The 23,884-nt window shown below is 40.5% G+C and overlaps 1 protein-coding gene across 2 annotated transcripts in view; it reads left to right on the top strand.

The window, feature by feature from the left end:
* Positions 1 to 23,884, top strand: part of PXK (PX domain containing serine/threonine kinase like) — a 100,690-nt gene that overhangs the window by 58,245 nt on the left and 18,561 nt on the right. For both annotated transcript variants that reach the window (XM_063426866.1, XM_063426867.1), the window contains exons 4-14: positions 2,634 to 2,820; positions 5,849 to 5,926; positions 6,002 to 6,075; positions 7,066 to 7,140; positions 7,512 to 7,616; positions 9,436 to 9,537; positions 10,113 to 10,274; positions 15,444 to 15,561; positions 19,477 to 19,555; positions 22,258 to 22,306; positions 22,725 to 22,802. In XM_063426866.1, coding sequence (XP_063282936.1) covers positions 2,634 to 2,820; positions 5,849 to 5,926; positions 6,002 to 6,075; positions 7,066 to 7,140; positions 7,512 to 7,616; positions 9,436 to 9,537; positions 10,113 to 10,274; positions 15,444 to 15,561; positions 19,477 to 19,555; positions 22,258 to 22,306; positions 22,725 to 22,802 — 1,107 coding nt within the window. The remainder of the gene's footprint in view (positions 1 to 2,633; positions 2,821 to 5,848; positions 5,927 to 6,001; positions 6,076 to 7,065; positions 7,141 to 7,511; positions 7,617 to 9,435; positions 9,538 to 10,112; positions 10,275 to 15,443; positions 15,562 to 19,476; positions 19,556 to 22,257; positions 22,307 to 22,724; positions 22,803 to 23,884) is intronic.

Raw genomic sequence — 23,884 nt, 5'->3', positions numbered from 1 at the left:
GAAATTCATATTTGAGCAAAGTGGAAACTGATCAGCCCTTGTGTTTTTTACCATATCAGTAATGTTTGTAATAAATTCACAATTAATGTGAGTTATTTCATTATGAAATATTGATTCTATTCATCCGTTTTAAAATGCCTGCAATAGAAAGATGTGTGATGAGGGCTTTAGATAAGAAAATATGATTTGAAAAGTAATTTTTTTTTTCTTACCTGAAATAATGTCCCTTTTAAATACTCCATTTTTATTTTGGCGTTATATTTCCCTAAGCCAAGGGGGGCCAAAAGGTTGATTTCCAAGCTGTTGCCAACCTTAAGGTGAACATGTGATATTAATTAATTTTGTGACTCTAAGAGAGCACAGTATTGGGTCCTTTTTGACCAACCACTCACTATCCACTATGTAATTGCAGCTTATTTTTTTATTTTTTTTTATTTATTTTTTATCAATCTTTCTTTTATTAAGGCATGTGCAATGGGGTACAGAACAGAAAGAGGGGAAATGCAGTAATGATAAACAAACAAGGGTCAATACAGCATCAAGTACATTTCCTGCTTAACAATGCCTAATTTTTTATTTTTGTGTTGGTTAACGATAATTTCTCATTCAATCAAGTGGTATAGATTATCTGTCGGTCTCAGTAACTGACTATACATATAAGATCGATAGAAATGGTTCGCTAGCTATTACCTCACTGTCTAGTAATACCTCGACACAACATAAGCAAATCAACGTGGTGAGACAGGTACTGCGCTTGCTAGTAACAGGTGAAGAGCACTTATAGTGAGATCGCATGTGGTCTGGTACAGCATTTGGTGGTAGGTTACATTATGTTAGGCTACCTGAGGGGTCTGCCAAGTAGTACACAAGTATATGTTTTTCGATTAAGTAAGTAACTTTGCGTTCTCAGGTTAGCTAGGCATATACAATCATTATATAGTGACATGCAAGCTGTTTAATACAGGCTAGGGCTAACATTTACGTGTGAGTAAGCAGCGCTTACACAATCTGAGCTTTTCACGTGTAATATGTTATAAAGTAGACATACTAAGCAAGATGTGGGCTACGCGCCTCCAAAGTATTATGTTTAAAGAGGAGGGTCATGTTAGGGTCTACAAGCTCCGTACCTCCGACTGATGCGCCTGTTCAGGTGTGCTGGTAAAGCTTATCAGGTAACTGTGTATGGGGTTTGCAGTGTCGGGGCGCTCTGCATATATGCATGGTGTTGCTGGACATTAGTCTGAGCGTTAAGTAGGTCCTATGTAGTGAGTGACAGGACCTAATCATGGCATATTTTTCATTTAGAGTCATCTAATCTTAGCAACTATGAGAGTTCAGGTATTATCTTTAAACATTTAAGGTCGCATATAAATCTATCTGGTATGTGGTAGTTGTAGAGTATGAGCTGTAAAAGGAAAAAATGAAACATTAAACATTTACGGAGCATGTAAAAAGAATCCTTCTGGGCATAACCCTCAGGGGATAACAGTGTTTCTCTGTCGGTTACTTGGAACAGTCCAAGGCCTCGACTGTAGCAAGTGTCCATGCTGTTACTCAGCCCACCCCACATGGAGGAGTCGAGCTGTAGTACGTGCGGTCAAGTCCACTTGGTTGTGGAGGGCTGCCTCCTTCATCCGTCGCTCCATTGAGGCCTGGGGTAATTGCAGCTTATGTTAACTCCAGTTGTACAGCCTTGCTGACTAATAATGGCGCCTTATAAATGCCAGTAATACCTCTTGTTTGATCCTAATGCCTGTACATGTAACTGATTATTTAAAGTGGAATTGTAACCAAAAGATAAACAGATTTACAGCAGGATATACTAATTCCTTCTTTTTTTTTAAATCTCTCTTCTCAAGTAGTTTTTCAGATTTCCACATGTATTCGCACCAGTCATCACTAAACCTCTAATGTCATGAGTGTCTCTTATTTGCATTCCTTATTGGCCATAATGTAGACGTTTGTGGGTATCTAGTAGGCTGTTCGTTCTTACACCTACATAATGACTCTCTTTAGGATGGACAGTCTGTTTTGTTCCCAAATCTTTCTGCCCCTCTGTCCTACATCTGTCCCCCTCTTTGGAAGCTCATGATGTTTGTGCATAAGTGTTGTACCAAAGAGCGACAGAGGAGTCAAATTCACAGTGATAGGTATTTATATCATAGTAAAATAATTGCTTTGATCTTCTAAATTACGTTTAATTAACCTTTATGGCAAAGTGTTCCATAATTTCCACACACAATAGCCATACCCTGTACAGGACAATGTCAGTCCTTTTTGAAATTCTAAAATAGAAATTTTGAGATATGCGTTACACTGGTGCTACAGACACCTGTCAATCTAGTCCTGTTGAATAAGAGTGCTTAGAGCTCTGTGATATCTATTCATAGGGGTCTTCCCTATTCTTTGCTATTGTTGTTTCATGATGGAAGAATTTACAATGGTGTGTAATAATTAAATAATCGTCCACCCATCCATATGATGATATACAATTAACCTGCATCTCACAGTGATCTGCATGGGAAGGAATTATGTATTAATTTTTTTCTGCTCTTAATAAAAATAATAATATTCTGTTTAGTGAATGCAACCTATAATGTGTTTTTATTGTTTGTTTTATGCAATCTTTTCAGATCTCAGGTCTAAGCCTACCTCTTCCTCCCAAAAAGCTCATTGGGAACATGGATCGTGAATTCATAGCAGAGAGACAGAAAGGACTTCAGAACTATCTAAATTTCATCACCTCCAATCATATCTTGTGCAACCACGAACAGGTGAAGAAATTCCTAGATCCAAACCACTATTCAGCAAACTATACTGGTATGTAAAACATGTAAAAAAGAGTCTACAATAATTTCACTGCCATTGCTGGTTAGCAAGGAACGCAGCATACACACGGCTCTGAAGCACAATGGTTACGGGTATTTAGTCTGCAATAGCACCAGTAAGACAAGTTTAGAGGTATATATCTTTTGAAACAGACTTTGAATTCCTGGCAGTGAAAAGCCGTGCAGATGTACAGAGTTAAGAACTCTGAGCCACTCACAACTAGCCATCCATATCGAGCAGTGAATGAAGGCAGCGGAGTCTTCTCACGGTCTGGCAAAAGGTAGAACCATTACGATGGCCATGAAGGTAGATACAATGGAAGCTGATCACTTTGCTTTTGAGAGCAACTTAACATTAATCAGTACCAATGCAAAGGTACGAAAGTCAATTTTCAGGGGCTGATTGGCTTATCTCCTTGTTCTGTAAATACATATTTATGGCAGCCATCTACCTGTGACAGGAGTGTGAAACTTCTCATTGGAAAGATGCTTGCCACCACTTTACACAACATTTATGCCCCTCTGTGTTTATTAGGGGGGGTGATAAGGACTCTAAATGAGCACCTATGAAATGTTCCTGTAAGGCAGACAATTAGCTGCAGATTGGGTGTGGAGGGGGTCACATCTCAGGCCCAATTAATTAGAAAAATGAATCCCATGTAAAGATATATGAAATATGGCTTGTCTTCTTCAAAGGGCACTTTTGATAACTCATCTGTTTTATTATAAAGTCCTTCAAAACAAGCTCCATTAAAACAATGATGTTGGGGGGGCGGGGCTTGGGATCGAAGTTGAACAGATGCCATCTATGTCTGCTCCCAACCTTGCTGCAACTAACCCGCTAATAACTCAAGCACCATTCACCAGCTGGCCAGACTAAGACCACCAAGTGACTTGGGGAACCAAGCGGAACAGATCAATGCCTTTTTTTTCAACCTCCGAAGTAAGGGAAGGTTAAGCGCAAAAACGGGGCCTATCTCCCGCCAGCCAGCCACAGCCTGGAGACTCTCCTCGAAGCTACCAGGGTGTACAACAGCCTAGATACGGAAGACGTCGAAGCCCCAACAATTAGCGACACCTCCGCACCGATGAAGTGCCGCACACCGAAGCCGCACCCGGCCTCAGCCGTGGACCAGCCAGATATTGGGGTGCTGTTACAGCGACAAGCACCGCCACAGAGGCCTTACTCACTCCGACACTGCAAACCCACTCGCCGACGTTGCTGCAGAAGGTGGGCAAACCACCAAACTCCCAGCCCTTAGATAATCAGGTGATAATACTTTTGCCACAAAGCATGACCTCCAACAATGGATGCAGGAGCTCCAGAACTTGCTAGCCGCAGATATTGGCACCCTGAAGGCAGATGTTCGCCAAACTACTGAGCGTGTGAGCGCTATGGAGGAGGACATCCTAAAACTAAATAGCGGAGTATCGAACCTTATGGATACACTGCAAACAGCCAACCAAGCACTGGCGGTACAGCTCTCCACCCAAGAGGATCGCCTGAACAGCAACCACATTAAACTCAGGGGAGTACCAGCAGCGATCACCCCAGATAAACTGCCACATTTTCTTAGGAGACTTATGGCTACCATCCTGCCTCCAGCTACTGCCCGGAAAATAACCATGGAGGGCATATATCACCTACCGGCATGACCTAACTCACCTTCCACGGAGGCTCTGGATGTCATCCTACGCTGTGCCACATCCCAAGACAAAGCAACCATAATGACAGCAGTGAGAGGCAAGACCCCCCTGACATTTGAAAATTCCCAATTACTCTTATTCCAGCTAGGGCCCTGCACCACTTAACCAGCTGCCTGAGAACAGCGGGCATACAATACAGATGGAGAGCGCCAAGGATCCTAATGATCACCCATAATGGGGCCACCCACAGAGCCACGTCGGAGGCAGATATACCCACCATCCTCACTCTCCTGGGACTCTCTGAATTGCCCAAGACCAAGGACACATACATATATTAATTCTACACATATATTTATGTAATATTTTTACATAATTGGGTATCTTAATTAATTACAATTAGCTTGGACCTGCCTGATAGGAGACCCGGCCACTACAAGGCCGTTGACTCCCGCACCCCACGCGCAGACTCAGATACCTGACTGAAACCGCAAGCAAGACCATCCACGCCAGTCAGGCCGGATACAACCTCTCCTGTATACTTGTTATACTACGACTTTCGCGCTTATTTTTGTTTCTCACTATGACACTCGTTCTCATTTTTGTTTATTGTTATGTCAGTATGCCTGCAGCTATACTCTGCCTGGGCTGGATAAGTGCCATGACCAGACCCAGTGATGGTTACATAGAACCTTATTAGTATGGAGGAGCCCCCAACTCCCCGAGTGCGAACGTGGTAAGCCCCAGGTATCCAGGGTCAGTATGTGCCCACGGGGACAGATATCGAATGCAACAGATTGTAATGTTTCAAATTGTTCATTTCTCATTATTGCCTTATACTTTTAATTTTACGTTACTTATACTGTTTAAACATAGGGTCTCGATCACTATTAGTGAAATACTTGGTTGTTAGAATACAACAAGGGGCCATAAGCCTTAAGAGCAAGCCCTTGCACTACTACTGAAACTTGTAACACAACATGGTTAAAAAAGTAAAAATGAGTGCAGTTCAACTTGACAAATACTGTGACTTGACTACCCTTGTAATATGATGTGATAGTCTGTCAATGTAACCCGTGATATTTCCAAATGCACCTTTAAAATAAAGAATAAAAAAAAAAAACAAAAAAAACCCAGTGATGTTATGATGTTGATGACTAGAACGAATAGTAATATATATTTATATGGTGTAGGTTGGCACAACTCAGACCATAAAGGACACTTTATCATATATTCTTTTGGCGTAGTGGGTCTGACAGATTTTAGAGTTTGCTGCCTAAAATTTATTTAGCCCTGTATATTGATCCCCCTTTTTTTAATATAATCTCTTGCATTAGATATTTTCCCTTTTATAATACTAATCATTGTCTCTGCAGAAATTGCCCTGCAGCAGGTGTCTATGTTCTTTCGATCGGAGCCGAAGTGGGAAGTTGTGGAGCCCCTAAAAGAGATGGGTAAGCTGTCTCCTGTAGAAGGTGGTTACTGGGTGCCTGTGCCGTTCAGTTTTAACAGTCTTTTATTTATTTTAGGATGGAGATTTAGGAAAAGATATTTCCTAATGAAAAGTAAGAACCAGCCAAAGGAGAACCTTGTCTTGAGCTGGGTAAATATTATATTTCTTTGTTTTTGCAATTTCACTTGTGCACACCAGAGAGCTACGCAGACAACTTACTAGAAGCACTCTCTCAAATCAGCTAATATTCCTATGCTGTGACAATCTAGCTGCAGATCACTTTACGACATCTTGATACGATCTTCTAAAAGTTATCACAACTAGGTTTCATCTCCTCTTTCACTGCAAATCTTCAGGCACGGTTTTCTGCCTAGTTGCAAAATATCTATATAATATATAACAGAAAGCTGATCAAGAGATCTTAATTTGTAACAATCACCCTGGAATGAATAAGCAGGCATTCTAGCGGTTACTCCACTTTTACATCTGTGCACCAATTTTCTGATAATGACATTTTGATAAATCTCCCCTATTATTATTATTATTATTTTAATATTTATATAGCGCCAACAAATTCCGTAGCGCTGCCTATAAACTCACATTCTGAATGCCTTTATCTCATCGGCCGTAGATCTTTTTTAGACATTGAGACCACAAGTTGTAGTTTACTCTTTTCAATTAATGAAAATTGAATGTGATATTCTAGACATGGGACTTAAAATAGTGGTGTTAAGGTTGTATTGTTTACTAGACTTGTGCAAAAAATAATTTGGAGTGCTTTGTCCAAACCAAATTACTTCTAATCTTCACCTGAACCAACCTACCTATCTATCTTTTACATGTGGAGTCTTATTCATTGTGTATTCTGCACCATGGATTGTTAAACCTCTTCACAAATGCTTAAGATTAAAAAAAAAAAAACGTTGGGTCTGTCCCTGTTAGGAAAAGAGACCTAGACACTAACTGGCGGAGAGCTAAACCGGTGGCGCCCAGTTGCAGGGTAAAGATATGCTGATTTCTACAGTTCATTTAAATTTTTACACCTCACAAATGCATATTTAAGAGGTAAACATCATTTTTAAAATCCTCTGTAGTGACAGTTTCCTTTTCAACTTTCGTTCCTCTCTTGTTTGTTTGTAGGCTGACTTGGGTCCAGACAAATTCTTGCAAGATAAGGATTTTCAGTGGGCAATAAAACTGCTTCCTTCTTTGACTGTAAGTTTAGATTTGTTTCCTCATTCCATCTCAGCCTGTACTTTCTTTATTTACCTTGTGATTCTAGTCCAGAAAAACTGGTTGTAGCAGACTGCGGTTTAAAGACAAGCCAACAATCCTTTGGTAACAGTATTAGCTAACGCTATGTAAAACCATTGAATCTAGTATAGCAGAATTTACCCCACATTTTCATTTATATTAAATTCCTTCTCCTTGCATAAAGAATACAGGAAAATAGGGTTTTAATATTTCATTATATTTAAGGATGTATATACAGACATATATCTTTGTATTGATGAACACTCGACTAGACATTTTAATAATGTGATCATACATTTTTTTTCTAATATTTTTTAATTTATTTTTTACAGCATCCTTACATCTATCGTATCACGTTTGCTACAGCGAGCGAGTCGTCTGCCCTCGTAATTAGACCTTTTAATGATAAAGGAACACTAAAGGATCTAATTTACAAGGTACATTTAAATGTGCAAAAATATCTGAATGCTCACTTGGTTTTAAAACAGAAAATTAAAAGAACACTCGTGCTTCTCTTTATTTACAAAAAGCCATATTGCCTTGCTACAGTCTGTAATGAATGCTGCCGCCAGACTGATTTTCCGCTCTAGTCGGCCCTCACCCCTCACCCCCCACCCCTCTGTCAGTCCTTACATTGGCTTCCTGTATCCTATATGAGTCAATTCAAAGTGCTAGCCCCTCTTATTATATCTATTCACAGATCCATAGGTATGCCCCTTCTCGGTCTCTCTGCTCTGCCTGTGACCTTCTCCTGTCCGTTGCTCGCACCTATACGGCCAACTCACGCTTGCAGGACTTCTCGCGGGCAGCTCCCTTCCTATGGAATAGCCTGCCTACCACCATCAGACTCTCCCCTAGTCTTCAATCATTTAAGAAGTGCCTTAAAACCCATCTCGTTATGTGGCCTCCCAGAGTAACCTCTACCTCACATACCTGTCTCTTGCTCTCTCCTAAAGGGCAGCACTCTACTCTCTCCTCCAGCTCTGCTTCACTCCTACCTTATTTGATTGCTATCTCCTGTCCTATTGTGTTTTACACCCCACCTCCTAAAGACTGTACGCTCGTTTGAGCAGGGTTCTCTTCAACCTATTGTTCCTGTAAGTTTTCTTGTAATTGTCCTATTTATAGTTAAATCACCCCTCTTATAATATTGTAAAGCGCTATGGAATCTATTGGCGCTATATAAATTGCGATGATGATAATAATAATGTAAAAGTAAATAATTAAACTTGCTTCTCATCCAACAGCATCTTACTGTCACTCTGACTTCTTCTGAGGTCATTGTTAGGATGATCTTGGGCAGTCCAATGCTTCTGCACAGCGAAGCCTTGATGACCTTACTGCACATGTGCAGTGCTGTGCTGCAATGTAGGATTATTCTCCTAAAGAAGCATTATAATGTGAAATTATGCAGAATTATTTCAAGTTGTCTCTAGGAAGTGCCTCTAGCGGTTGTCTAACAGCCACTAGAGTTACACTGAACGACAAATATAAATGTTAACGTGTCTTCCAATGCTGACAATGCTTCTATTTGTTAAGAGTGCAGGGAGAGTGTGTAGACACTAAAACTGTTACATTCAGATTGGTTGTTTAGCTGCAGTGGTTTGTGAAAATCTCAGTAGCTTTAGCTCTGCTCTTCAGACTTGTGAATCATGCAGTCTGGTGCAAGAGTTACAGGTTGCCTGTCTTAACTTTGTCCAGGTTTTTTGTGGAGTGTCTGCACTCTGCACAGACATCTTGGGCTGAACTCTTTCTCCTGGAGAGAGTATGGTCCATGAGTTCTGCATAGCCCGGCTCACTAAACAGACGCCCAATTATCAAAGAGATCGACTGTAGTCATAACCTCCTAACAGCATAACCACTAAACTGTAGTAGTTCTGATGCTTGGAGTGTCTGTTAAATGCACCACAAGAGTCTGTATATACATCTCTGTTCAAACAGTGCGTGAGAGGGTGTAGTTGCGTGGGCATGGTAATGGGAATGTGTAGCTGTGTGTCTGTATGTATGAAAGTAAAGATTTGCGTATATGTTCATACATCTGACAGCATTCAAGATGACAACAGTGTCCCCCAGGCAAATTGACTTTGAGATCCCTGCCATAAAATATCACTGCTTTTTAGGCATTCTGTTAAAAAGTAGAACTGTTTTTGTCTTGTAGATATTATTTATCATGTTCTGCGTGGGAAAATAGTATGTAAAGCTATGGAGGTATTGTTAAACTGTAAGTGTTAATTTCCTGTCTTCTACCCTCTTCAGGCAAAACCTAAAGATCCTTTTCTAAAAAAATATTGCAATCCCAGGAAAATCCAAGGCTTGGAGCTTCATCAAATCAAGAACTTCGGAAGGCAGATTTTAGAGGTAATCGCTGCTGAGTAAGGTTTGCCTTTTGCATTTGTTTTTAAAGTAACAGTAAACAATATAAGGAATTAGGCTGTAAATTAGAAGCAGATTATGGACAGAGGCCAAGACTTTTTCCTCATTGTCTAACGTGACCACAGTGTTAGCAGTCCCTAAGCGCTAGAGGAGCTTCAACGATTCTCACTGTGAAAATCACAGTGAGAAGACGCTGGACGTCCATAGGAAAGCATTGAGTAATGCTTTCCTATGGGCGGTTTGAATGCGCGCACGGCACTTGCTGCGCATGTGCATTCAGCGCGGACGTTGGCAGAGGGAGGAGAGTTCCCCCGCGCCGAGGGATCCTAGAGGGGCCATGAGTGTGGGGGGGACCTATTAATACTATAAAGCAAGAAAAACGAGTTTGTTTTCCTGGCACTATAGTGGTCCTTTAGGCACATTATTATTATTTTAAGTAATGATAATACGCTGACACTAACAACCAGAAGGAAGGCTCTTAGCTAAATTAATATGGATATATATGGGGACTGCAATATATATGTATGGTTTAACAAACACCTCTGTCTCATTTCTTCTAGGCACTCAAATTCTTGCATGACCGAGGGTTCTCGTATGGACATCTTCAATCATCCAATGTCATGTTGGAAGGAGAGACCTGCAAATTGATGGATATAGAGAACGCTTTACTGGGACTGCCATCCTTTTACAGATCGTATTTTACACAGTTTAGAAAAATCAATGTAAGTTCTGTAAATGAATACATTGTGTATAAGCCTTCAAGTTAACTGGTACAAGATTTAACATTGGCAATTTTTTTTTTTTTTTTAAAGACTGGTCTCCCATTAAAATCATAAAGGAAAAGGAACAAATTCAACAGTTACTTTAGGAGCAAAACCTAATCAATGCAAACCACAGGAAGTTCTTGGCCCATATTTTATAGAGAGAACACTATACAGGACCCCTTTTCATCTGGGCCTTCATTCTAAAAGGGCCTAGTTATCCCGTTGCAGTTGAGCAGTGTTAATTTTGGCATGAAATTTCTGTTTAGTTTTAGTCTTTTGACTAAAAAGCTATTTTAGTTTGTTGTATTTTAGTCATCTAAAATTGTTTTAGTTTTAGTCGACTCTACAGTCGATTTTAGTCGTCATGAGTAAAATCTAATGGGTTTAGTTAAAGCCTCTATTTCTCTCTTTTGCCCCTTCCCAGACCCTCTCTGTCTCTGTGTCCTCATAGCCCCTCTAGGTGTCTCTCTCCCAAGCTGTCTGCCTTTTTTTGTCCCTTCCACAGCCCATCTGTGCAGTGTTAATTATGGCGTCAAAGGTCTATTTAGTTTTAGTCCTAGTCTTTTGACTAAAAAGACGTTTTAGTCATACTTTAGTCATCTAAATTCTTTTAGTTTTAATCTAGTTTTAGTCAACAAAATGCCACAAATTGTTAGTCGACAAAACTAACACTGCAGTTGAGATTTTAGCAACAGAACACAGTAATTCTAATTCATTTAATACAAGATAGTTAATACAATACAAGAGTTAATGCAAAAGAGTTAAACCACAGTGAGTGAGGAGATGTCCCTTGATATTCTAGTTTATTTCCATGCTGCCATAACATTATGCACCTCCAGATTAATTATCAAAAATTATCAAATGGAAACATGATAAAAAAGTACAGGTACTCCTCACTTACCAACCGGGTTCCATTCCTACGACCCGGTTGTAGAACTAATTGGTCGGTAAGTGAGGAGTTATGGGATTCCCTGCTCTGATGCACTTGTCTATGTTCAGGGACATTTCCACGAACATAGACAAATGCACAAGAGCAGGGAATCCCTCGATTTTATGCTCAGGGAAATTTCAACGAACATAGATTAGAGGGATTCCCTGCTCTGTTGCGTTCGTCTATGTTCGGGGAAATGTCCCCGAATGCAGCAGAGCAGGGAATCCCTCTAATACCCCTCAAGAGAGCTGGTCGTAAGTGCGAGCCGTCGCAAAATGAGGACCACCTGTATGTTAAAGCACAACTGCCTTTCTTTTAGAACTTTTTTTTTTTTTTTATATATATATATAGAAGTTTAACTTTTTATTCCCATGCATTTGCTGGTTGGCACTAAAGTGTATATGTTGGTTCTTTAGAAATAAAGTCATGTTCCGTATTGATGTTTTTTTTTTTTTTCTCAATTCTTTATTTTTGAGGTGCAAAGAGCCTCAGATTTCGCAACAATATGTTATAAGCATCACATCAAAACAATTCAAGTAAAGTTCCAATAACACATTATATAAAGCTGCACCATTTTTTTAAAGGAATCATAAAAGGATCATGCACACAGACATGACATAGCTTGTAGAGCAGTTGAGGGATATATACGTTTCCAACACATGGTTTTGTGAGAACATGTAAGGCTTGCAGAAGCTTAGGGTATACCATATTTCGAACAGGTAAGGTGCACATTGTTGATGTTACTATCGTTTAAGTACAAATAAGGAATATGTATGCTGATAAAGCCGAACTATAAAAACATTTAAGGAATACAGTTGCTGATGATATTTAACTTATGAGCTTATAAGGATTGTACATGCTGATAACATGCGAGTAGTGCACATTTTTAATATATATATATAGAGTTGCGAGTGGGGCCTATACGTCTAACAATTGAACAATATAACTTGGAGCATAATGAGTATAGTTTGTACTCGTCGAGTTAGTACAGTCGTCTAACTGGCGTAGATGTTTGTGTGTGGATTTCAACATGTGGGTCAAGTGTATTTAGTTTAGCTTGGTGTATGTGTGGCCCTCTGTGAGCGATGTAGTTAACGTTGTTGAGATGGTTAGCTAAGGGGCTCGTCTGTGTGCTAGCTGTGGGCATCCTGGGATGGAGTGCTAGTGTGTCCGGTAGTGTGCTGAGTAAAGGTTGCAAACAGTGTCTGCCTTGTGGTCCTTATACGTATGGGTATGGCGACACTTATTCTTTTGCGGTCGTGGTTAGGTGTGTTTTGGCTGCCCTCCCTGTGTGTTTAACAACTGGGTTGCCCCTGGGTAGCGTGGTGTATTGTGTGAGTAAAGTAATGCTCGTCTGACAAAATAATCTACCCCCCCCTGAGAGTCGTGGGCTAGGGCGTGTGTCCTATGTGTAATACCTTAATGCGAAAGTAATACCTCGGCGGTTTAGCACCACACACGGGTTACACATTGCTAAAGTTAAGGAGAGTTGGGTGCCCTTGTGTCATGGCTGTCTAGGTCTCACTATACATTGGGCCACCGTATGCAGTCGCTTGGCAAACATTATAGTAACCGTGGTTATAGACAGGGTAGGCAGCGTAAACATCAAGAAGAAACGTCACATATTAAAAAATACTTCGTTCAGTTGCTTTAGGCCCGTGTGTCTCGAAGGCAGGGTCGGGCTAGTGTAGTCACGTAAGACAGGCGTGGGGATTTGCCCAAAGTTATGAGTGAATGGGACTAGTATGTAAGTGCGGGAGCTGTTAAGCTCTTTCATCGAGTGAGGCGTGAATATATGTGAAGTCATGTGAGTTAGAGGAGTCTGTGTTTGTGGGGGTATGTGTTTAGTGTGGGGTGTCTGGGTGTACAGTTTGGCTTCGGTTAGCGTAACTCGTGGGTGGTAAGGGGCAAGGGGGCAGGTGGCTTAAGTCGAAGCCAAGCTCTAGTAGCGTTGTAGTGGGTAGAGCCATTTCATTATTTCGGTGTGTGGTGGTTGGATGCGGGAGGTTGTTTAAATTATGTGCAGATATTGGGTGATCAGTACGCCAATGTGCCATTGCTCGTCTACAGTCGAGACCCTGTATAGAAGCCTAGTAGTAAGGCACATGGGTGAGCAACAATAGTAAGCATTAGGGTTATATACATCACACAGTGTCCCGGTATTGGAGTAGACGGGCTGGCAGTCTGCATCAGGGTCGTACAAGAGTCCCGAGGAGCTCGCAGATGGGGACTTGGCTGGTAAATCGGGGTATCACAACCGTCCACAGAAGTCCTGACCCCGTGTGAGTCTCTGGCCGGTTGACTGGCTTGTGGTACCGTCCCCTTAGGGCCGTGTCGGTGTCGAGCAAATAGTGATACAATCTTCGTTAGATGGTTAGGGAAGTCCCAGAAGTTACAGGGTGCCTGGTATAAGTGAGTGGCGTGGTCCGGTAAAGTCAGGTGGCGGTGACATCCAATTGGGGGCGAAGGTGCCTCGAGTCTGTTCAGGTGGTGACCGCGGCATATGTGACTGGCGTGAGGTTCCGGGGTACAAATGGAGCACTGCCTGCCGGATTCCAACTGTGAGTCGGAGTGGTGGAGGCTTTGGGGGTCGTCTGGAGAAGTGAGTCCCATGTTAGGCCCAGGGTCAGTAGCAGTTCTGCAGCGTCGTGTGGGTCATGGATGTGGTAGGTTGTTTCCCCACGCTGCACTTGGAGAGAGTTGGGGGTCCGCCAGCGATATGGAATGTTGTGTTGCTGGAGTGTGGTGGTGAGGGGTCGGAGTGACCTTCGCCAAGCCAGGGTGCCCCCTGACAGGTCCCCGAAGAATGTCAGCTTTGCGTTCTCAAATTGTAAGGGGGTTTTTCCCCGGAGGGCGGTAAGGACCGCCGCCTTGTCTGCTCCGTTTTTAAAGGTGAGTATAGTGTCCCTGGTGGCTGATTTAGGGGCTTTGGCTGGTTTCGGGATCCGGAAGATATTTGTGGGTACGACAGATATAGGGTTACCTGAAGGGAGTATGCTGGTTAGGAGGCGTTCAATCTTGCGCGGGACTTCTTTCTCCGGTAGCTCTTCTGGAAGCCCCCTGAACTTAACATTGTATCGCCGTTTTGCGTCCTCCTGGGCATCCAAGCGCCTTTCCAGCAACGCATGTTTGTGGTGCAGCTCCCGCAGTTCGCCCTGCAGTGTGGCAACAGTGCTCTCGTGTTTTTGGTTGGAGGCCTCTAACACCGTTATGCGGCCTGTCAGGCCTTGTAGTTCGCCCCTTAAGGCCGCGGTATCTGTGAGAATATTATGTTGCAGATCCGCCAGTAGGGCCTTTAGCACCCCAGTTGTCACGAGGTCGGCATCAGGGTCCTTCCTAGCAGTGCTTGGGGTTTGCTTTGGCTTTGGATCAGGAGTTGGAGAGTATTCCTCTTCTGCTTCATCGGAATATTCGTCCGAGAAGTCCGTGCAGCCTCCATGGAGCGCCGCCATATTGGCTTCACTAGTGCCTCGTGCTCGGCTCCACATCTCCCCGATTGTGAGTCCCGGGGCCGTCATTTCTGTCGCCTTCTTCTTGTGTTTGCGGCCCATTTGTCGTGTGGGACCCCTGCGTGCAGGCTGCGGTCAGTAGTGGAAGTTTTGTGCCGACTAGGTGTGTTTTTGTCTATTTCAGCGCGGAGCTCCTGAGTTGTGCGACTGTTCACCTCGATCCGTCAACCGGAAGCCCGTATTGATGTTTTTAATACCTCTGTATTGTAAGTGTCCTGTTTGCACAGTAGAAGCTGTTTTTGTTGCTCAAATCCTCCAACAAACCTCTAAGTAATGTACGAACATGGGCTTTGTGTGAGCAGTGAAGTTTAGAATATAAACAGGTTTAAACTGGCTCACTGGCATTTTAAAATCTCATTGTGAAAAACTAATTTAAAATATAATTAAACTTTGAAAAACATTCATAATCTAAAAGGATCTCGATTTTATTATTGAACAACACAGCCACTCCGTACGTCACTGAGGCTTATAAAATAAACAGTACAGAGGGCATTGAAATTCAGCTCTGCTCACTGTGCAATTCATTTAGTGATGCATGCTGTGTATGATCACGTGTGCTTGGAAGCTATTTAAAACTTAACCATTTCACTGCTGCAATGTTTATCCAGCTGCCAATAGCAGTTCCTTGCACATATTGCAGTGTCTTTGAATAACACTCTCTCTTCCTCTCCCCATTTTATTCTTCAGACATTAGAAAATATCGACGTACACTGTTTTGGTCATTTGTTGTATGAAATGACTTATGGGCGTCCCCCAGATTCTATTCCATTGGATCAGTTCCCTCCTGCTCCGTCTTTGACTGTGGGTGAGTATTTGCAGAAAGAGGAAAAAAAATAACTGCATAGAGAAGACCAGAAAAATTGAAAAAAAATGTAATATTTGAATACAGCTTTTGTTACCTTGGCTAAAGTTATGCAAAACATGCTCCTCAGTGCCCTCTTGGGGCTTTTATGCTGAGCTCTGGTAACCACCAGCAGTCGTTGCTCCTAGTAACCTAATCAGAGGAGACTGAATGTAGAACACACAAAAACACATACGCATTCATATAAATACTCGCGCTAAAAGTAACCATTAAGGCATGTAGGAATGTTATTATTATTATTACTGGCGTTTGTAAAGAGCCAACATATTCTGCAGTACAATTGGGAAAAAGACAAACACAATTTGAACAGACCGATACAATAGGTAGAGGACCCTGCCCGTGAGCTTACAATCTAAAAATGTTTGTTGCAGCCCTAAAGCTGATCAGATAAGAACATCTCCATACCCCATTTTCTTATTCCTCCCAATAGTCATCATTGCCATAGGGATACTATTTCCTGAACAATATGTCATTTAGTAAGTAAAGAAGAGAACTAGCTTAATGTGTGTCAGGGACGACCTAAAAGGGGGTAACCCTCACTAACGTGTTGCTACAAAAGAAGAGATCCCAGGGGGAAACAAAACCCCTGGAGTCACAAGGTAGGAGGTCCCTCAAAAGTCCACATGTGTGTAGTTAAAACATTGACCACTGTAAATAAAATAATTAAAAAAATAATAAAATAAATAGAACTAAAAGGAATGCAGACAGGAAAAATGATAATGAAAAAATCACTTGTATATAGGAGAGTTACCCTAAAACAGTAGTCACTAAGGGTACCAATACCATCATGGGAAATAACTCATATCCTATATACTGGTATCGTAATGAGATATGGTAGGAAAACCTAACATGCATTGGGGGTACGTGACCTATGTAAATAACGCATGTAGATGAAAACTACAGCTACCCAAATACCTCCACCAGGATCCTATATCCTTAGATTAACGGAGGTTGTTGTATCCTACTGAATATGGTTTAAATGAATCACTAACAGTCACTGGACGAAAGTAGCAACCGATAGTTACAAATGGCAAAACTTCTCATAATACACAGGAAGCTCTTATGTCCTTGTTACATTGTGTAATCATATTGGTATAATCTTTAAATCACATCAATAGTACAGTCCTGCACAGTCTAAAGAGAAGAACATCTTTACTTGCCTAAAAATGAAATGAGAGTCTGAGTGGATAACTGTAGGGGGAGTACTGATACTACACAGGATACGAGATAACGCCTGACCGTGTATCTATTCCCTCGCTTCCTCCAAAATCCCCGTAAAACCAATTGCTAATCTCAACTAAACAAATCCAAAATAAATAATAAATAACGCCTGTCTGCTGTAGCTGCCTAACGCGCGTTTCGGCGCTGCTAAAGCGCCTTCATCTGAGGCAAAACAGTGGGGCTCACCTGACAGAGTCAAATTTATGAGGACACTGGACCAATTGAAAAGCAGGGGGTGTGTTCACCCTCTCCACGCCAAAACCGGCGTTCAAGTTAGCCACGCCCCCATAGTTACGTGTCACTATGTGATTGGTGACCATTGAGTGAATGAGTCCGTGTTGGTGGTAACCCTGTATTTGCCGTCAACAGGGCGGCCATATGGACATTCATTCACTAGTTTCTTATTGGTAATAAATGTCACAAAAGGACATATAATTCTAGTAAAATCATCATTGGTGCTAGGAGGACCAATAAGGCTCAGAAATGATTGCATTTATTGATTATGAAGTATGTAATTGCATCCATTGACATTTTGGTGATCTATAAAAAAAAAAAAGTGAAAAAGGAATATTAATTATTAATAACACATCAGTACTTGGATTAGTAGCATACAAGGTTTCAGCTGTGTGTTTGGGAAAAAATCTCTTGTTCCTTTACTTCTACTACTACTACTACTACTACTACTACTATTAGTACTACTACTGTATTCTGTTACATTGTTTGCAGGATAGGTTCCATTATAGGAAAATCAATTGATAGGTGTCTGCACAACACTAAAGTCACATGCTGACAACCTACGCCAATCCTGCACAGAACTGGCATCAGTCTGCAGGAAACTCAATTATTCCAGGTGGCCAATGATGCCCCAATGACGTTGCCAAAGTCAGTTACACCTGCAGCAGCAGAAGAGTTAAACTGCGATTGTTCAGCATTTCATAGCGCATGCAGACCCTTGAAAGACAACTACTGTTCACTTCCTGGTTTTGTTGACACCCCATAATGCTTTGCACAGCAAGCGATTGCTCGGGGCATAATACAGATGCACTCCTTTTTTTTTTCTTAACAAAGTCCCTTTAAAACTTGTGCAAACTATTTTTCTTCACACACTGTCAATTGAATACATAACAAAATGTTAGGACATGACTCATCTGCAGAGTTTTCAAAACATCGAACATTCAACCAGAGCCTATTGGCTTGAGAGTTTGTTCTTTTTACATAGCGTCACTTTAATGGTTTCTCTGAAAGCAATGTTCATTCAGCCGCTGCCTGCTTGGAAATCTCTAGCTAAGGAAATATCATTGTGAATAGTTCCTGTAAATTATTGTGAAACATCCTGCATTTATGCAAAGCTCCAAAAAAAGTTTATCTTTGGAATTCTGACCTGATTTCCTGTCCTTGTTCTTTATTGATGTACATATTGTTAAAACAACATTAAACTGCTGATGCACCAAAATTTTAAAAATTAAAAAAAAAATTTTAAGTTTTGCTGATACTGTCATCATTATTTCTCATTTTCTACTCTCTTCTTATGGGTTCATTGTTTTTCTGAACTCTAGAGAGTTCCAATATTACATTTTATTTCTTGAGTTTACACGTCTTGTTCCACACACTTTTTTTTAGTGCATTTTCCCTCATTCTCAAGCTAGCTGTTTAAAGAAGGCAAAAGTATGCTGTGTCGGGCACCAATTGTTTATTCATCTACCTAAACATTCATGTTTTGGAATGTGTTTGAATTAAGGCAGTATCTAGAAAAAAATATTGTAGCATCCACATGAATGGCAGGACCCAAGGTTTTCCAGCAGAACATTGCCCAGAGCATAAAACTGCCTTCTTCCCATGATACATCCTGCTGCCATCTCTTCCCCAGGTAGACGAAGCACACGCACCCGGCCATTCACCTGATCTTAAACAAAATAGACTAGGCATACGTCTTCCATTGCTCCATGGGGCAGTTCTAACGCTAACTGGAAGACGGTTTCGGCAATGGACAGGGTCATCATTGCCACTCTAACCAATCTGCAGCTATGCAGCCCCATATGTGGTATACTGCAATGCACTGTGTGTTCTGACACCTTTCTGTCATGGCCAGCATTATGTTTTTCAAGTACCTCTTCTGCGTGATTGCACAAGACAGGCTAGCCTTTGCTCCAATGAGCCTATGGCACCCCTGAATCTGGTATACCACGTGTCCTTGGATGCACAACATTTGGTATGTACGAACCACTACTGCATACATGGGACACCCCTTGTCGTTTTAGAGCTGCTCTGAGCCAGTCGCCTAGCCGTCATTATTTGTCAAAGTCACTCAGATCATATCACTTGCCCATTTTTCCTACTTTCACAATGTTAAATTCAAGAACTGACTGTTCAGTTGCTGCTTAATATATCCCACCCTTTGACAGGTGCCATTGTAATGATATAATCAAGGTTATTCATTTCACCTGTCGGTGGGTTTAATGTTGAAGCTGATCAGTGTATGTAAATATGTATGTTAATGTTAGCTTTATATCATGTGATTTATATGATGTGATTTTCCTTGGTGTACACTTACGATAAAATTACATTGCATTGACATTGCTGTAGGCACAAATGGCTGAACTGTTTTACTTATTTTTTTTTTTAACAACTTTCTTTCAGTCCCCGTTCTCGAGTCCATCCTATCTTGTGAGGCTTGTAAAAATGGTGTACCGACCATTGCACAGCTCCTGCAGATGCCGTAAGTCAGTTAATCTATTAGATATTTTTGCTGGAACAACCCAGTCAGGGTATAATTAAATGCAGGACAACAAAGCAAAAATCCAGCCTGGGCTCAATACAGAGTAAGAAAAACACATACATTTTGATGATTCAGTAAGAAACATTGAGTCTGTTAATTAGAGACGTGAAATAAATTGTACATTTTTTTCAGCTATATACACCTCTGGTTGGTGTCTGCCATGCACTCCTTATATACGATTACAGCTATTGCCTGTCAATCCACCACCAGTTTAAGCTTTTACTTCATCTGTTGACTTTTCCTTCAGGTAACCCTGAAGCATGTTAAATGTATTCCACTTTAGTTACCTGGGCACTGCTTTGGTCAATCTGTTTGGTTCTGCCTATGATCTTTATGTCCATGTGAGCATTCCGGTTCCCAGAACCTGCCATCTCTTGGTTTGCCATTTTCTATATGTTTGCCATTTGCCAAATGTTGTGTATATATGTAGATATGTGCTTGCTGGTACTCTGTATGCTCAGTAGCTGTGTCCAATTGTCCAGTATTCTGGACATCTATAGACTTTGATTGTATCTGTAGTATTATTTGTACAAGTACCCATGTGCAGTTCCTATTGCATGGATATTCTCCTTGTTTTTTTTTTTTTTTCTTCTTCCTCTTAACTGTACCGTTATGGAATATCCCCACGAAGGAGCCAAAAAAACTTCTTAGAGTCAAAAGACTATGACTAAGATTAAATTGAAGTTTGCCGCCAAAATTAACACTGCTCAACTGCAATGGGATAACTAGGCCCTTTTAGAATGAAGTCCCAGAGGAAAAGGGGCAAAAGAAACAGACCAGGGCTTGGGAGAGAGAGACACCTACAAGGACTGGAAGGACACAAAAAGACTGGAGAAGAGGCAAAAGAGACCGGGACTTTAACTAAACCCATTTGATTTTAGTCGACACAGCTAGAATATACTGGAGATTTAGTCGACTAAAAATAGACTAAAACTAAAACAATTCAGATGACTAAAAAAGAGACTAAAACTAAAATTGCTTTTTAGTCAAGACTATGACTAAAACTAAATTGAAATTTGCCGCCCAAATTAACACTGCTCTTCTGGCAATCCTATTACATTAAAGACCTAGGTGGTACATGTAGTATCATTTTAACCATAATACACCTGTTTGTCGTCCTCCAACGAATGTAGTAATGTACTGTCAGAAGACAACCCACTCTCCGATTGACGTATTTTTGGCTCCTTCTTGGGGATATTTCCTTCAGGAGCAAGGGAGTCTTTTAACAGGGATATTGTATATGCGCCTTTTATAGTATAATTCAGTTATGGAATCTATGGCCATTTTCACTGCAGTAAAACTTTTCCATCAGTTTCGAAGACTTTATATTTCACACTGAAGTCTTTTATCTTTATGTAGTATTGTTTTTAGTATCCAGAACACATCTCTGTCCACAGAGTTTCTATGTGATTTCTTTTGGAACTGCCTTAGCTCCATCCCTTTGGGATCCTGACACTTGCATTAGTTGCTCAGTTTTTCTAGATAAAATTTAACCAGGGGGCTGGTGTGGTGCCTTAATATTTCTCGGGAGGTATATGTAACGATAAAATCAGAAGAAGACCGGAACTAATAGTGTAATAAATCTTTATATTCTCAGAGGAAAAAATAGGTAAGATGTATATTCAGTTCAGGTCCAACTTGGGTGGAATAATCCCCGCCTAGGGATATGATTTGGTGATGGTGCAGCAGGCTCTCCTTATAATGTAGGTTATTCTTATTAGACTTTTAAAGTAAAACAGATAAAAATAATATGGTGTAGTATGTCGCACACAATCTAAAAATAGATAGGTGTAAAATATTATTCATGTTAAAGAGCCTCTTAAATTGGCACCTGTAATATAGCGTGAAGTCGTATGATCCCCACTCGGATATATGTGAAGTGCAAGTCCTCTTCGTGTATATGTAAAACAATATAATACACAAAATAGGGCACACTGTAAAAGAAGGGGAATAAAATAATATGAAACCTACTTACATGCGATAGAGCAAATAATGGTTTGCTCAGTCCTCGAGGCATAGGTGGTATTTATCTCCACAAGGATATGTAGAGCAGGATTCAACACAGCAGCGAGATGTATAGGTCCAGTAAAACAGTACTTAATTAGTAAAAAGAAAAAAAGATAATCGTAAAATAGCAGAACATTATAAACACCTAACACGTTTCACCAATTTCTGGCTTTATCAAAAGTGTGAATTACACTTTTGATAAAAGCAGAAATTGGTGAAACGCGTTGTGTTCATAATAGTTTGCTGTTTTACGTTATTTATTTTTACCAAGAATGATCTAGTTTTTCACATAATGTGGTATTGTATATTATGAGGTCTTACCCCCAGATATGTGTATCCTTTGCAGACAACTGACCAAATTTAGGTAGATACTATATTCAATCTGTTCTGATACAACATTAACTCATAGCTATCTTCTTGGAAAGAAAGGTCATACTAATAAGGAATAATTTATTCTACTTGATGCCATTAAAATAGCACACTTATTGTTATAAGTATTTTGAATTAGTTTTTTTTATCTTTGATATCACAATTTAAATTGGGGTCGTATTACAACAGTTTTTGACATCTGAATCTTAATAAGACTTCTGTACACTTCAGATAACCAAAACTATTTCTTCTTTTTTTTTTTAAAGGTTATTTCATGATGTTACACTTATGAATTCAGAAAAACCACAGTTTAAGGTAAAGTAAAATATTTATATTTTTTTCAAACCTTATTTTAGATGTGGACTTTAAATAAGGGATGGTGGTGATATATATAAAACATATAGTATATAGATTAGTCTGTTTTAATTTGATCTCTGTTTACAAACTTCAGTAATGGTAAAGATTTATCCTGCAAAGGTTTATGAATTACATATCCCACGATCTATCCAACCAGGATGAGCACGATAGATTGGATAGTTCTTATTATGTGCTTTATTGCATTGTGCCACAATATCCTCTTGGGACGTTTTTGGATTATGCATGTAATTAAAACCAGAGAGGGAATAATAGTAATTGTCACGGAGTGTACATTCTGTCACTGTGGTTTTTGACGAGAATGATAAAATTACAAAAGGTACATATTTAAAAACAAATTTATTTGGTTTCCTTTCAGATACCAACTAAATTAAAAGAGGCTCTGAAAACCGCCAAAGAATGTATGGAAAAAAGACTTTCAGAAGAGCAAAAACTGGTATTAAACTATTATTTAAAGTTCTTTTCTAACTCTTAACTTCCAATCTGCACGTAGGTTAAAACAGCTGGAGAGAAAAGTATAATTGTAGTAATTCGTACATGCAGCAATTATAATGAAAATAATTTTGTTTTTAAAAAGTCGAAACATTTTTTTTTTTTTTTTTAATCCTATTGCTCTAGAATTAATCCATTGTTATGTAGGCTCTACTATGTCACTCAATGAGTGAATAAAAAGTGACAGTTGTGTCTCTTATTTCTGCTAAGCGATGGATATAGCAAATTCTTTTTGCCGACAGCTCTTTTTCTGAACTAATAACTTTCCATGCTCTAGTATAATTTGTAGGTTGAATCACAGTAGAAATTTCCACTGTGTGGGTGCAATATGCGTAAAATCATGTAGGAGTGAATGGAGTGGAGAAACCAGGTTCTTAATAATTTGTTCATAGAACTTAATGGACTACTACTAGAACTTGGCTTTGATAGCTTTTTTTAATTAAAAGCACAAGCAACTACTGTTTTGGTCCATTCATTCTTTACTCTTTTCTTATGTAGTACCGTATATACTCGAGTATAAGCCGAGTTTTTCAGCCCATTTTTTGGGCTGAAAAACCCCAACTCGGCTTATACTCGAGTCAGAGTCTGTATTATGGCAATTTGCATTGCCATAATACAGACCGGGGGAGAGGGGGGCTGGCAGAGCTGTACTTACCTTTCCTGCAGCTCCTGTCAGCTCTCTCCTCCTCCGCGCCGTCCGTTCAGCACCTCGGTCAGCTCCCAGTGTAAGTCTCGCGAGAGCCGCGGCTCTCGCGAGACTTACACTGGGAGCTGACAGAGGGAGCTGCACAGACCGCGCGGAGGAGGAGAGAGCTGACAGGAGCTGCAGGAAAGGTAAGTACAGCTCTGCCAGCCCCCCTCTCCCCCCCACTGAACTACCAATGCCACTGGACCACCAGGGAAGGAGCCCCCCTCCCTGCCATATATCAAGCAGGGAGGGGGGACGAAAAAAAAATATATAAATAAAATAATTAAAAAAAATTAATAATAAAAAAAAAAAAGGGGGGTATAAGGACCACTATGGGA

This window comes from Pelobates fuscus, chromosome 7 (genome assembly GCF_036172605.1).
Source record: "Pelobates fuscus isolate aPelFus1 chromosome 7, aPelFus1.pri, whole genome shotgun sequence".
Lineage (NCBI taxonomy): Eukaryota > Metazoa > Chordata > Amphibia > Anura > Pelobatidae > Pelobates > Pelobates fuscus.
Note: the sequence above shows the minus strand (reverse complement) of the source record. Positions and strands in the feature narration are given on the sequence as shown.